The 15,682-nt window shown below is 49.7% G+C and overlaps 1 protein-coding gene across 1 annotated transcript; it reads right to left on the reverse strand.

The window, feature by feature from the left end:
• IUM83_10541 (uncharacterized protein) lies at positions 1–15,030 on the reverse strand (the record flags this gene model as incomplete). The annotated part of the gene is made up of 3 exons (XM_067935053.1): positions 1–251; positions 14,798–14,828; positions 14,896–15,030. 3 exons carry the CDS (start codon positions 15,028–15,030, stop codon positions 1–3), a joined length of 417 nt encoding a protein of 138 aa, XP_067791630.1.
• Between the last annotated feature and the right edge of the window lie 652 nt (positions 15,031–15,682).

A 15,682-nucleotide genomic window follows, 5' to 3' on the forward strand; every position in this document is an offset into this window, starting at 1 on the left:
TTACCATCCCCAGCCTCCACCCCAGCCACCCCAGGGACGACCCCAGCCGCCCCAGCCACCACAGCTACTGCCGCAGCCTCCACCCCAGCCCCAGCCTCCGCCCCAGCCTCCGCCACAGCCACCTCCCCAGCCCCAGCCTCCTCCGCATTGTTCCTTCTTGGTCCCTTCTGGAGTCTTGGCTCCAGCAGCAAGAACGGCCTCGGCCGGCTTGTTGTCCGCCGTGCGCAAGGCAGGTTGGTCGGCAGCAGACACTGTCGCGACAGCGACAGCAACAGCAGCGACGACAGCGAGCGTAGCGAGCTTCATGGTCTTGACGATGCGCTTGTTCTCGTCCAGGCAAGTTGCGTTGTGGGAATCCGAGATGCTACTTGGACATCATAGTGAATCGGCCTCTGTGGTTTTGCAAGAAAACGTCTTCAAGATTCCGCAAATTTCTCCACTAGGGAATATCATGATGAGGTTCGACCCATGGGCAATTTCGGGGAAAGTTGTAGGTGACAAGTACCTTCTCCAAGGTCAGTGAATGATTTGACTTGCTGCACTATAAACCTTTTATTGTCTCACATCAATAGCTAGTCTGCTTTCAAGTAAAAGGAGCGCGTCGTGCAGTGGCTGCCGTGGACCGATCGGAAAGTTGCACCGCAGCAGCGATAGACCACGCGGCTTCCATACTGGAATGGGAGTCCACCATACAGGTTTCTGAGCGAGATGAGTTTATTTTATTTCAGACAGTGGCGGCACGACTCGTGCGCCTTCGAGTTTTCTAGTTGAAAGTACACTACGTCGAAGTGTCTAATATAGAGCAACCATCCTCTGGCCTTGAACTGAAACTGTCCTGAAATTGCAAAGTATAGCCCAGATCGTAGCGTTCAAATGAACTGGAAGCTATCACAAGATTGGTTGTTTTTGCATTGTTGCTCGAAGTAAAGTTGTCTCATATATCTATTACCTTCACTATACCTGCATCAGATCAAAAGAACTATCAAACTCCGGGCTACTTCAGTTAGTAAAATATTTCTAACTGAAGTAGCCCGGAAGCGTCCAATATCGAACACCCAAACATCTCATTTCCGAACACGACACGATGAAGGTGGAGCGATTGTGCGGCATTTTATGGTATTCTCTCTCCCCTTCACCGGTCTAGACGATAGGGTTTAAAAAAAACAACTGAGGAGCGTCATACCAGCATTTGAGAAGTGAGCGTTCATCCAAGCGACGTCATACTTTACATACGCTTCAAACACCTGGAAGGACGCCCTAGTCGACGGTGGCCATGCTGAAGGAGATGGTGCCACCCCCGCAGGCTTCGGAGCCGACCTGATGAAGACTTGAAGTGCTGTCAGCTAGCGCATAGCATCTAGTATTTAGTACGTAGTCGGAGAAACGACAAGAAGAGTAAATTTACGATACTACTAGATAAATAACCACAACATCTACGAAGTTATCAGAATTCACCCCGAGTGAGAGTGGGGTCCTTCATGGTGAGCTTCGAGCAGTTTTGGGATTCATGGTGCGTGTGTGCTGATGTGTATCACCTATGAACTATTGGCGATGCAAGTGGAATCTTCCGTTGTTGGCAACACCAAACTGTTCCGTGTCGAATTGTTAAAGTTCAACTACTTCGTAAAGGGGTGTCTGAATACTAGCAAGTGAAGCATTTCAAGTCGTGGAAAACGGATAGATGCGTGAGAGTGGGAAAGTTTCACCCGGTCGCTCTTGCCAGCGTTTACCATCCCCAGCCTCCACCCCAGCCCCAGCCTCCGCCCCAGCCTCCGCCACAGCCACCTCCCCAGCCCCAGCCTCCTCCGCATTGTTCCTTCTTGGTCCCTTCTGGAGTCTTGGCTCCAGCAGCAAGAACGGCCTCGGCCGGCTTGTTGTCCGCCGTGCGCAAGGCAGGTTGGTCGGCAGCAGACACTGTCGCGACAGCGACAGCAACAGCAGCGACGACAGCGAGCGTAGCGAGCTTCATGGTCTTGACGATGCGCTTGTTCTCGTCCAGGCAAGTTGCGTTGTGGGAATCCGAGATGCTACTTGGACATCATAGTGAATCGGCCTCTGTGGTTTTGCAAGAAAATGTCTTCAAGATTCCGCAAATTTCTCCACTAGGGAATATCATGATGAGGTTCGACCCATGGGCAATTTCGGGGAAAGTTGTAGGTGACAAGTACCTTCTCCAAGGTCACTGAATGATTTGACTTGCTGCACTATAAACCTTTTTTTTGTCTCACATCAATAGCTAGTCTGCTTTCAAGTGAAAGGAGCGCGTCGTGCAGTGGCTGCCGTGGACCGATCAGAAAGTTGCACCGCAGCAGCGATAGACCACGCGGCTTCCATACTGGAATGGGAGTCCACCATACAGGTTTCTGAGCGAGATGAGTTTGTTTTATTTCAGACAGTGGCGGCACGACTCGTGCGCCTTCGAGTTTTCTAGTTGAAAGTACACTGCGTCGAAGTATCTAATCTAGAGCAACCATCCTCTGGCCTTGAACTGAAACTGTCCTGAAATTGCAAAGTATAGCCCAGATCGTAGCTTTCAAATGAACTGGAAGCTATCACAAGATTGGTTGTTTTTGCATTGTTGCTCGAAGTAAAGTTGTCTCATATATCTATTACCTTCACTATACCTGCACCAGATCAAAAGAACTATCAAACGCTATTTCTAACTGAAGTAGCCCGGAAGCGTCCAATATCGAACACCCAAACATCTCATTTCCGAACACGACACGATGAAGGTGGAGCGATTGTGCGGCAGTTTATGGTATTCTCTCTCCCCTTCACCGGTCTAGACAATAGGGTTTTAAAACAAAACAACTGAGGAGCGTCATACCAGCATTTGAGAAGTGAGCGTTCATCCAAGCGACGTCATACTTTACATACGCTTCAAACACCTGGAAGGACGCCCTAGTCGACGGTGGCCATGCTGAAGGAGATGGTGCCACCCCCGCAGGCTTCGGAGCCGACCTGATGAAGACTTGAAGTGCTGTCAGCTAGCGCATAGCATCTAGTATTTAGTACGTAGTCGGAGAAACGACAAGAAGAGTAAATTTACGATACTACTAGATAAATAACCACAACATCTACGAAGTTATCAGAATTCACCCCGAGTGAGAGTGGGGTCCTTCATGGTGAGCTTCGAGCAGTTTTGGGATTCATGGTGCGTGTGTGCTGATGTGTATCACCTATGAACTATTGGCGATGCAAGTGGAATCTTCCGTTGTTGGCAACACCAAACTGTTCCGTGTCGAATTGTTAAAGTTCAACTACTTCGTAAAGGGGTGTCTGAATACTAGCAAGTGAAGCATTTCAAGTCGTGGAAAACGGATAGATGCGTGAGAGTGGGAAAGTTTCACCCGGTCGCTCTTGCCAGCGTTTACCATCCCCAGCCTCCGCCCCAGCCACCCCAGGGACGACCCCAGCCGCCCCAGCCACCACAGCTACTGCCGCAACCTCCACCCCAGCCCCAGCCTCCGCCACAGCCACCTCCCCAGCCCCAGCCTCCTCCGCATTGTTCCTTCTTGGTCCCTTCTGGAGTCTTGGCTCCAGCAGCAAGAACGGCCTCGGCCGGCTTGTTGTCCGCCGTGCGCAAGGCAGGTTGGTCGGCAGCAGACACTGTCGCGACAGCGACAGCAACAGCAGCGACGACAGCGAGCGTAGCGAGCTTCATGGTCTTGACGATGCGCTTGTTCTCGTCCAGGCAAGTTGCGTTGTGGGAATCCGAGATGCTACTTGGACATCATAGTGAATCGGCCTCTGTGGTTTTGCAAGAAAATGTCTTCAAGATTCCGCAAATTTCTCCACTAGGGAATATCATGATGAGGTTCGACCCATGGGCAATTTCGGGGAAAGTTGTAGGTGACAAGTACCTTCTCCAAGGTCACTGAATGATTTGACTTGCTGCACTATAAACCTTTTTTTTGTCTCACATCAATAGCTAGTCTGCTTTCAAGTGAAAGGAGCGCGTCGTGCAGTGGCTGCCGTGGACCGATCAGAAAGTTGCACCGCAGCAGCGATAGACCACGCGGCTTCCATACTGGAATGGGAGTCCACCATACAGGTTTCTGAGCGAGATGAGTTTGTTTTATTTCAGACAGTGGCGGCACGACTCGTGCGCCTTCGAGTTTTCTAGTTGAAAGTACACTGCGTCGAAGTATCTAATCTAGAGCAACCATCCTCTGGCCTTGAACTGAAACTGTCCTGAAATTGCAAAGTATAGCCCAGATCGTAGCTTTCAAATGAACTGGAAGCTATCACAAGATTGGTTGTTTTTGCATTGTTGCTCGAAGTAAAGTTGTCTCATATATCTATTACCTTCACTATACCTGCACCAGATCAAAAGAACTATCAAACGCTATTTCTAACTGAAGTAGCCCGGAAGCGTCCAATATCGAACACCCAAACATCTCATTTCCGAACACGACACGATGAAGGTGGAGCGATTGTGCGGCAGTTTATGGTATTCTCTCTCCCCTTCACCGGTCTAGACAATAGGGTTTTAAAACAAAACAACTGAGGAGCGTCATACCCAGCATTTGAGAAGTGAACGTTCATCCAAGCGACGTCATACTTTACATACGCTTCAAACACCTGGAATGACGCCCTAGTCGATGGTGGCCATGCTGAAGGAGATGGTGCCACCCCCGCAGGCTTCGGAGCCGACCTGATGAAGACTTGAAGTGCTGTCAGCTAGCCCATAGCATCTAGTATTTAGTACGTAGTCGGAGAAACGACAAGAAGAGTAAATTTACGATACTACTAGATAAATAACCACAACATCTACGAAGTTATCAGAATTCACCCCGAGTGAGAGTGGGGTCCTTCATGGTGAGCTTCGAGCAGTTTTGGGATTCATGGTTCGTGTGTGCTGATGTGTATCACCTATGAACTATTGGCGATGCAAGTGGAATCTTCCGTTGTTGTCAACACCAAACTGTTCCGTGTCGAATTGTTAAAGTTCAACTACTTCGTAAAGGGGTGTCTGAATACTAGCAAGTGAAGCATTTCAGGTCGTGGAAAACGGATAGATGCGTGAGAGTGGGAAAGTTTCACCCGGTCGCTCTTGCCAGCGTTTACCATCCCCAGCCTCCACCCCAGCCACCCCAGGGACGACCCCAGCCGCCCCAGCCACCACAGCTACTGCCGCAACCTCCACCCCAGCCCCAGCCTCCGCCACAGCCACCTCCCCAGCCCCAGCCTCCTCCGCATTGTTCCTTCTTGGTCCCTTCTGGAGTCTTGGCTCCAGCAGCAAGAACGGCCTCGGCCGGCTTGTTGTCCGCCGTGCGCAAGGCAGGTTGGTCGGCAGCAGACACTGTCGCGACAGCAACAGCAGCGACGACAGCGAGCGTAGCGAGCTTCATGGTCTTGACGATGCGCTTGTTCTCGTCCAGGCAAGTTGCGTTGTGGGAATCCGAGATGCTACTTGGACATCATAGTGAATCGGCCTCTGTGGTTTTGCAAGAAAACGTCTTCAAGATTCCGCAAATTTCTCCACTAGGGAATATCATGATGAGGTTCGACCCATGGGCAATTTCGGGGAAAGTTGTAGGTGACAAGTACCTTCTCCAAGGTCAGTGAATGATTTGACTTGCTGCACTATAAACCTTTTTTTGTCTCACATCAATAGCTAGTCTGCTTTCAAGTGAAAGGAGCGCGTCGTGCAGTGGCTGTCGTGGACCGATCGGAAAGTTGCACCGCAGCAGCGATAGACCACGCGGCTTCCATACTGGAATGGGAGTCCACCATACAGGTTTCTGAGCGAGATGAGTTTGTTTTATTTCAGACAGTGGCGGCACGACTCGTGCGCCTTCGAGTTTTCTAGTTGAAAGTACACTGCGTCGAAGTATCTAATCTAGAGCAACCATCCTCTGGCCTTGAACTGAAACTGTCCTGAAATTGCAAAGTATAGCCCAGATCGTAGCTTTCAAATGAACTGGAAGCTATCACAAGATTGGTTGTTTTTGCATTGTTGCTCGAAGTAAAGTTGTCTCATATATCTATTACCTTCACTATACCTGCACCAGATCAAAAGAACTATCAAACGCTATTTCTAACTGAAGTAGCCCGGAAGCGTCCAATATCGAACACCCAAACATCTCATTTCCGAACACGACACGATGAAGGTGGAGCGATTGTGCGGCAGTTTATGGTATTCTCTCTCCCCTTCACCGGTCTAGACAATAGGGTTTTAAAACAAAACAACTGAGGAGCGTCATACCCAGCATTTGAGAAGTGAGCGTTCATCCAAGCGACGTCATACTTTACATACGCTTCAAACACCTGGAAGGACGCCCTAGTCGACGGTGGCCATGCTGAAGGAGATGGTGCCACCCCCGCAGGCTTCGGAGCCGACCTGATGAAGACTTGAAGTGCTGTCAGCTAGCGCATAGCATCTAGTATTTAGTACGTAGTCGGAGAAACGACAAGAAGAGTAAATTTACGATACTACTAGATAAATAACCACAACATCTACGAAGTTATCAGAATTCACCCCGAGTGAGAGTGGGGTCCTTCATGGTGAGCTTCGAGCAGTTTTGGGATTCATGGTGCGTGTGTGCTGATGTGTATCACCTATGAACTATTGGCGATGCAAGTGGAATCTTCCGTTGTTGGCAACACCAAACTGTTCCGTGTCGAATTGTTAAAGTTCAACTACTTCGTAAAGGGGTGTCTGAATACTAGCAAGTGAAGCATTTCAAGTCGTGGAAAACGGATAGATGCGTGAGAGTGGGAAAGTTTCACCCGGTCGCTCTTGCCAGCGTTTACCATCCCCAGCCTCCGCCCCAGCCACCCCAGGGACGACCCCAGCCGCCCCAGCCACCACAGCTACTGCCGCAACCTCCACCCCAGCCTCCGCCACAGCCACCTCCCCAGCCCCAGCCTCCTCCGCATTGTTCCTTCTTGGTCCCTTCTGGAGTCTTGGCTCCAGCAGCAAGAACGGCCTCGGCCGGCTTGTTGTCCGCCGTGCGCAAGGCAGGTTGGTCGGCAGCAGACACTGTCGCGACAGCGACAGCAACAGCAGCGACGACAGCGAGCGTAGCGAGCTTCATGGTCTTGACGATGCGCTTGTTCTCGTCCAGGCAAGTTGCGTTGTGGGAATCCGAGATGCTACTTGGACATCATAGTGAATCGGCCTCTGTGGTTTTGCAAGAAAATGTCTTCAAGATTCCGCAAATTTCTCCACTAGGGAATATCATGATGAGGTTCGACCCATGGGCAATTTCGGGGAAAGTTGTAGGTGACAAGTACCTTCTCCAAGGTCACTGAATGATTTGACTTGCTGCACTATAAACCTTTTTTTGTCTCACATCAATAGCTAGTCTGCTTTCAAGTGAAAGGAGCGCGTCGTGCAGTGGCTGTCGTGGACCGATCGGAAAGTTGCACCGCAGCAGCGATAGACCACGCGGCTTCCATACTGGAATGGGAGTCCACCATACAGGTTTCTGAGCGAGATGAGTTTGTTTTATTTCAGACAGTGGCGGCACGACGCGTGCGCCTTCGAGTTTTCTAGTTGAAAGTACACTACGTCGAAGTATCTAATATAGAGCAACCATCCTCTGGCCGTGAACTGAAACTGTCCTGAAATTGCAAAGTATAGCCCAGATCGTAGCTTTCAAATGAACTGGAAGCTATCACAAGATTGGTTGTTTTTGCATTGTTGCTCGAAGTAAAGTTGTCTCATATATCTATTACCTTCACTATACCTGCATCAGATCAAAAGAACTATCAAACTCCGGGCTACTTCAGTTAGTAAAATATTTCTAACTGAAGTAGCCCGGAAGCGTCCAATATCGAACACCCAAACATCTCATTTCCGAACACGACACGATGAAGGTGGAGCGATTGTGCAGCATTTTATGGTATTCTCTCTCCCCTTCACCGGTCTAGACGATAGGGTTTTAAAAAAACAACTGAGGAGCGTCATACCCAGCATTTGAGAAGTGAACGTTCATCCAAGCGACGTCATACTTTACATACGCTTCAAACACCTGGAATGACGCCCTAGTCGACGGTGGCCATGCTGAAGGAGATGGTGCCACCCCGCAGGCTTCGGAGCCGACCTGATGAAGACTTGAAGTGCTGTCAGCTAGCCCATAGCATCTAGTATTTAGTACGTAGTCGGAGAAACGACAAGAAGAGTAAATTTACGATACTACTAGATAAATAACCACAACATCTACGAAGTTATCAGAATTCACCCCGAGTGAGAGTGGGGTCCTTCATGGTGAGCTTCGAGCAGTTTTGGGATTCATGGTTCGTGTGTGCTGATGTGTATCACCTATGAACTATTGGCGATGCAAGTGGAATCTTCCGTTGTTGTCAACACCAAACTGTTCCGTGTCGAATTGTTAAAGTTCAACTACTTCGTAAAGGGGTGTCTGAATACTAGCAAGTGAAGCATTTCAGGTCGTGGAAAACGGATAGATGCGTGAGAGTGGGAAAGTTTCACCCGGTCGCTCTTGCCAGCGTTTACCATCCCCAGCCTCCACCCCAGCCACCCCAGGGACGACCCCAGCCGCCCCAGCCACCACAGCTACTGCCGCAGCCTCCACCCCAGCCCCAGCCTCCGCCCCAGCCTCCGCCACAGCCACCTCCCCAGCCCCAGCCTCCTCCGCATTGTTCCTTCTTGGTCCCTTCTGGAGTCTTGGCTCCAGCAGCAAGAACGGCCTCGGCCGGCTTGTTGTCCGCCGTGCGCAAGGCAGGTTGGTCGGCAGCAGACACTGTCGCGACAGCGACAGCAACAGCAGCGACGACAGCGAGCGTAGCGAGCTTCATGGTCTTGACGATGCGCTTGTTCTCGTCCAGGCAAGTTGCGTTGTGGGAATCCGAGATGCTACTTGGACATCATAGTGAATCGGCCTCTGTGGTTTTGCAAGAAAATGTCTTCAAGATTCCGCAAATTTCTCCACTAGGGAATATCATGATGAGGTTCGACCCATGGGCAATTTCGGGGAAAGTTGTAGGTGACAAGTACCTTCTCCAAGGTCACTGAATGATTTGACTTGCTGCACTATAAACCTTTTTTTGTCTCACATCAATAGCTAGTCTGCTTTCAAGTGAAAGGAGCGCGTCGTGCAGTGGCTGTCGTGGACCGATCGGAAAGTTGCACCGCAGCAGCGATAGACCACGCGGCTTCCATACTGGAATGGGAGTCCACCATACAGGTTTCTGAGCGAGATGAGTTTGTTTTATTTCAGACAGTGGCGGCACGACGCGTGCGCCTTCGAGTTTTCTAGTTGAAAGTACACTACGTCGAAGTATCTAATATAGAGCAACCATCCTCTGGCCTTGAACTGAAACTGTCCTGAAATTGCAAAGTATAGCCCAGATCGTAGCTTTCAAATGAACTGGAAGCTATCACAAGATTGGTTGTTTTTGCATTGTTGCTCGAAGTAAAGTTGTCTCATATATCTATTACCTTCACTATACCTGCATCAGATCAAAAGAACTATCAAACGCTATTTCTAACTGAAGTAGCCCGGAAGCGTCCAATATCGAACACCCAAACATCTCATTTCCGAACACGACACGATGAAGGTGGAGCGATTGTGCGGCAGTTTATGGTATTCTCTCTCCCCTTCACCGGTCTAGACAATAGGGTTTTAAAACAAAACAACTGAGGAGCGTCATACCCAGCATTTGAGAAGTGAACGTTCATCCAAGCGACGTCATACTTTACATACGCTTCAAACACCTGGAAGGACGCCCTAGTCGACGGTGGCCATGCTGAAGGAGATGGTGCCACCCCGCAGGCTTCGGAGCCGACCTGATGAAGACTTGAAGTGCTGTCAGCTAGCCCATAGCATCTAGTATTTAGTACGTAGTCGGAGAAACGACAAGAAGAGTAAATTTACGATACTACTAGATAAATAACCACAACATCTACGAAGTTATCAGAATTCACCCCGAGTGAGAGTGGGGTCCTTCATGGTGAGCTTCGAGCAGTTTTGGGATTCATGGTGCGTGTGTGCTGATGTGTATCACCTATGAACTATTGGCGATGCAAGTGGAATCTTCCGTTGTTGTCAACACCAAACTGTTCCGTGTCGAATTGTTAAAGTTCAACTACTTCGTAAAGGGGTGTCTGAATACTAGCAAGTGAAGCATTTCAAGTCGTGGAAAACGGATAGATGCGTGAGAGTGGGAAAGTTTCACCCGGTCGCTCTTGCCAGCGTTTACCATCCCCAGCCTCCGCCCCAGCCACCCCAGGGACGACCCCAGCCGCCCCAGCCACCACAGCTACTGCCGCAACCTCCACCCCAGCCCCAGCCTCCGCCACAGCCACCTCCCCAGCCCCAGCCTCCTCCGCATTGTTCCTTCTTGGTCCCTTCTGGAGTCTTGGCTCCAGCAGCAAGAACGGCCTCGGCCGGCTTGTTGTCCGCCGTGCGCAAGGCAGGTTGGTCGGCAGCAGACACTGTCGCGACAGCGACAGCAACAGCAGCGACGACAGCGAGCGTAGCGAGCTTCATGGTCTTGACGATGCGCTTGTTCTCGTCCAGGCAAGTTGCGTTGTGGGAATCCGAGATGCTACTTGGACATCATAGTGAATCGGCCTCTGTGGTTTTGCAAGAAAATGTCTTCAAGATTCCGCAAATTTCTCCACTAGGGAATATCATGATGAGGTTCGACCCATGGGCAATTTCGGGGAAAGTTGTAGGTGACAAGTACCTTCTCCAAGGTCAGTGAATGATTTGACTTGCTGCACTATAAACCTTTTTTTGTCTCACATCAATAGCTAGTCTGCTTTCAAGTAAAAGGAGCGCGTCGTGCAGTGGCTGCCGTGGACCGATCGGAAAGTTGCACCGCAGCAGCGATAGACCACGCGGCTTCCATACTGGAATGGGAGTCCACCATACAGGTTTCTGAGCGAGATGAGTTTGTTTTATTTCAGACAGTGGCGGCACGACTCGTGCGCCTTCGAGTTTTCTAGTTGAAAGTACACTACGTCGAAGTGTCTAATATAGAGCAACCATCCTCTGGCCTTGAACTGAAACTGTCCTGAAATTGCAAAGTATAGCCCAGATCGTAGCGTTCAAATGAACTGGAAGCTATCACAAGATTGGTTGTTTTTGCATTGTTGCTCGAAGTAAAGTTGTCTCATATATCTATTACCTTCACTATACCTGCATCAGATCAAAAGAACTATCAAACTCCGGGCTACTTCAGTTAGTAAAATATTTCTAACTGAAGTAGCCCGGAAGCGTCCAATATCGAACACCCAAACATCTCATTTCCGAACACGACACGGTGAAGGTGGAGCGATTGTGCAGCATTTTATGGTATTCTCTCTCCCCTTCACCAGTCTAGACGATAGGGTTTTAAAAAAACAACTGAGGAGCGTCATACCCAGCATTTGAGAAGTGAACGTTCATCCAAGCGACGTCATACTTTACATACGCTTCAAACACCTGGAATGACGCCCTAGTCGATGGTGGCCATGCTGAAGGAGATGGTGTCACCCCCGCAGGCTTCGGAGCCGACCTGATGAAGACTTGAAGTGCTGTCAGCTAGCCCATAGCATCTAGTATTTAGTACGTAGTCGGAGAAACGACAAGAAGAGTAAATTTACGATACTACTAGATAAATAACCACAACATCTACGAAGTTATCAGAATTCACCCCGAGTGAGAGTGGGGTCCTTCATGGTGAGCTTCGAGCAGTTTTGGGATTCATGGTTCGTGTGTGCTGATGTGTATCACCTATGAACTATTGGCGATGCAAGTGGAATCTTCCGTTGTTGTCAACACCAAACTGTTCCGTGTCGAATTGTTAAAGTTCAACTACTTCGTAAAGGGGTGTCTGAATACTAGCAAGTGAAGCATTTCAGGTCGTGGAAAACGGATAAATGCGTGAGAGTGGGAAAGTTTCACCCGGTCGCTCTTGCCAGCGTTTACCATCCCCAGCCTCCACCCAGCCACCCCAGGGACGACCCCAGCCGCCCCAGCCACCACAGCTACTGCCGCAGCCTCCACCCCAGCCCCAGCCTCCGCCCCAGCCTCCGCCACAGCCACCTCCCCAGCCCCAGCCTCCTCCGCATTGTTCCTTCTTGGTCCCTTCTGGAGTCTTGGCTCCAGCAGCAAGAACGGCCTCGGCCGGCTTGTTGTCCGCCGTGCGCAAGGCAGGTTGGTCGGCAGCAGACACTGTCGCGACAGCGACAGCAACAGCAGCGACGACAGCGAGCGTAGCGAGCTTCATGGTCTTGACGATGCGCTTGTTCTCGTCCAGGCAAGTTGCGTTGTGGGAATCCGAGATGCTACTTGGACATCATAGTGAATCGGCCTCTGTGGTTTTGCAAGAAAATGTCTTCAAGATTCCGCAAATTTCTCCACTAGGGAATATCATGATGAGGTTCGACCCATGGGCAATTTCGGGGAAAGTTGTAGGTGACAAGTACCTTCTCCAAGGTCACTGAATGATTTGACTTGCTGCACTATAAACCTTTTTTTTGTCTCACATCAATAGCTAGTCTGCTTTCAAGTGAAAGGAGCGCGTCGTGCAGTGGCTGTCGTGGACCGATCGGAAAGTTGCACCGCAGCAGCGATAGACCACGCGGCTTCCATACTGGAATGGGAGTCCACCATACAGGTTTCTGAGCGAGATGAGTTTGTTTTATTTCAGACAGTGGCGGCACGACTCGTGCGCCTTCGAGTTTTCTAGTTGAAAGTACATTACGTCGAAGTGTCTAATATAGAGCAACCATCCTCTGGCCTTGAACTGAAACTGTCCTGAAATTGCAAAGTATAGCCCAGATCGTAGCTTTCAAATGAACTGGAAGCTATCACAAGATTGGTTGTTTTTGCATTGTTGCTCGAAGTAAAGTTGTCTCATATATCTATTACCTTCACTATACCTGCATCAGATCAAAAGAACTATCAAACGCCGGGCTACTTCAGTTAGTAAAATATTTCTAACTGAAGTAGCCCGGAAGCGTCCAATATCGAACACCCAAACATCTCATTTCCGAACACGACACGATGAAGGTGGAGCGATTGTGCGGCAGTTTATGGTATTCTCTCTCCCCTTCACCGGTCTAGACAATAGGGTTTTAAAACAAAACAACTGAGGAGCGTCATACCCAGCATTTGAGAAGTGAACGTTCATCCAAGCGACGTCATACTTTACATACGCTTCAAACACCTGGAAGGACGCCCTAGTCGACGGTGGCCATGCTGAAGGAGATGGTGCCACCCCGCAGGCTTCGGAGCCGACCTGATGAAGACTTGAAGTGCTGTCAGCTAGCCCATAGCATCTATTATTTAGTACGTAGTCGGAGAAACGACAAGAAGAGTAAATTTACGATACTACTAGATAAATAACCACAACATCTACGAAGTTATCAGAATTCACCCCGAGTGAGAGTGGGGTCCTTCATGGTGAGCTTCGAGCAGTTTTGGGATTCATGGTGCGTGTGTGCTGATGTGTATCACCTATGAACTATTGGCGATGCAAGTGGAATCTTCCGTTGTTGTCAACACCAAACTGTTCCGTGTCGAATTGTTAAAGTTCAACTACTTCGTAAAGGGGTGTCTGAATACTAGCAAGTGAAGCATTTCAGGTCGTGGAAAACGGATAAATGCGTGAGAGTGGGAAAGTTTCACCCGGTCGCTCTTGCCAGCGTTTACCATCCCCAGCCTCCACCCCAGCCACCCCAGGGACGACCCCAGCCGCCCCAGCCACCACAGCTACTGCCGCAGCCTCCACCCCAGCCCCAGCCTCCGCCACAGCCACCTCCCCAGCCCCAGCCTCCTCCGCATTGTTCCTTCTTGGTCCCTTCTGGAGTCTTGGCTCCAGCAGCAAGAACGGCCTCGGCCGGCTTGTTGTCCGCCGTGCGCAAGGCAGGTTGGTCGGCAGCAGACACTGTCGCGACAGCGACAGCAACAGCAGCGACGACAGCGAGCGTAGCGAGCTTCATGGTCTTGACGATGCGCTTGTTCTCGTCCAGGCAAGTTGCGTTGTGGGAATCCGAGATGCTACTTGGACATCATAGTGAATCGGCCTCTGTGGTTTTGCAAGAAAACGTCTTCAAGATTCCGCAAATTTCTCCACTAGGGAATATCATGATGAGGTTCGACCCATGGGCAATTCGGGGAAAGTTGTAGGTGACAAGTACCTTCTCCAAGGTCAGTTAATAACATCCACGTAGCATGAGAAGTTTTTGACTACCGATTCGTCGGTATGTTAGTTACATTAGTGCACAGTAGGTTCATCAGAGTACGTAGTGGAAAGCTATACTTCCGAGAACGCGACAAAATGGTGAAACTACCGTGTATCATTGCGGGGAAAGAATTTCTCCGATGCACGGTGGAGATAGGGGCTAACGACAGTGGAAAAACTGACGAACGTCTTTGCCCGTACTAGACAAGTCGATGTCCACTCGAGCGATGCCACACCTTATTTGTTCAAATACGAGTGAAGGTGAGGAGGTATTGACCTCGTGTCCATATTCAGGTGCATATTCACTCCGAAAAAATAATCTCCAGCAAAGTAATCAAGTTGGTACCGGAAGAAAATACCAATGGACTCGGTGGCGAGGATATTGGTCTGAAAGACCTTTGGGGATATTGAAGCTGAATCAGTCCCAGATCATTTCCGTCTAGAATCTCTCTTCTTCTTACATGTCGTCTGCCGGTCCGAGTCCGCATCAAAGATCACCACACTGCAACTAAGATTTTCGTCGAGGGTGGCCCGGAGATTCGTTGTGATGCTCGATCCTCGCTGATTGATGTTCTGACTATGAGCTACGAGATGAAGAGGATACAAAGCGCTCGTGTCGAAAGTTTGACGACCTGCTGTGTTCATTTACGTCTCAAATTTGCCGAGCTAATGGAGTTTACCTGAGAATGCAGCGGAAAATTTAGATGACAACGAAAGTGCTGAAGCAAAGCTACGGTCAGACCTTACCGTGTTCTGCAATGGTTGTTTGGTCCTGTGCGGGGAAGAAAGAAGTGGTTCCACGGATATTGGTGACGCACTTGCCGAGCTGGATTCAAAGACGCAGTGCTGGAATCCACTATTTTTTGGCGAGCTCTCATACATTTTGAGCTACGTCACGATTGGGAGTTATCGAAGACTGTCTGCATTCCCACAACATTCTGGATCACCATTTAGTTTTCTCCGTGAAGTTTGGTCGACTGTCGCAAGCAAGGTCTTCTACAACTTGGCCTTCGTCCTTAGCCGGAATGGCCACCCTGTCTAAGGTGACCACCCCTACTCAGCTTTCACCATTTGAACCTTACCACAGTAAAACGAGAACAATCGAGCTGGTAGACGGCATGATCCAGCTAACTGCAACTCGCGAACATTACGCATATGGTGGTGATTACAAGAGAATCGTAGGCATCTACAAAAATCTCAAGAGACTAAACCAGTCCACACAAACCCTTCAAGAAGTGTGGAGCTTCAAGCAAACCCGCTTTCCGTCACGCACGATCACTGTGCAGCTGTACCCGACGGGATTTTATCGCCTTCCTGAAAATGTGGACGAAGTCAACACGTGGCTGAGAAATATACTTCGAGCATTGCAAACTTGGCATGAGAGTGGCTACTGTCAGTATGCCATTCGGTGGGAAAACATGCCGTACGTTCCCCAGCCACAAGCCATTCAACAAGACCCACACCCGCAACCTGGTCATTGGGTGCTCATCAACATGGAGTCGTCACACCGATCAGTGTTAATCCATGAAGATGT

Source organism: Phytophthora cinnamomi (genome assembly GCF_018691715.1).
Source record: "Phytophthora cinnamomi strain GKB4 chromosome Unknown Contig39, whole genome shotgun sequence".
NCBI lineage: Eukaryota > Oomycota > Peronosporomycetes > Peronosporales > Peronosporaceae > Phytophthora > Phytophthora cinnamomi.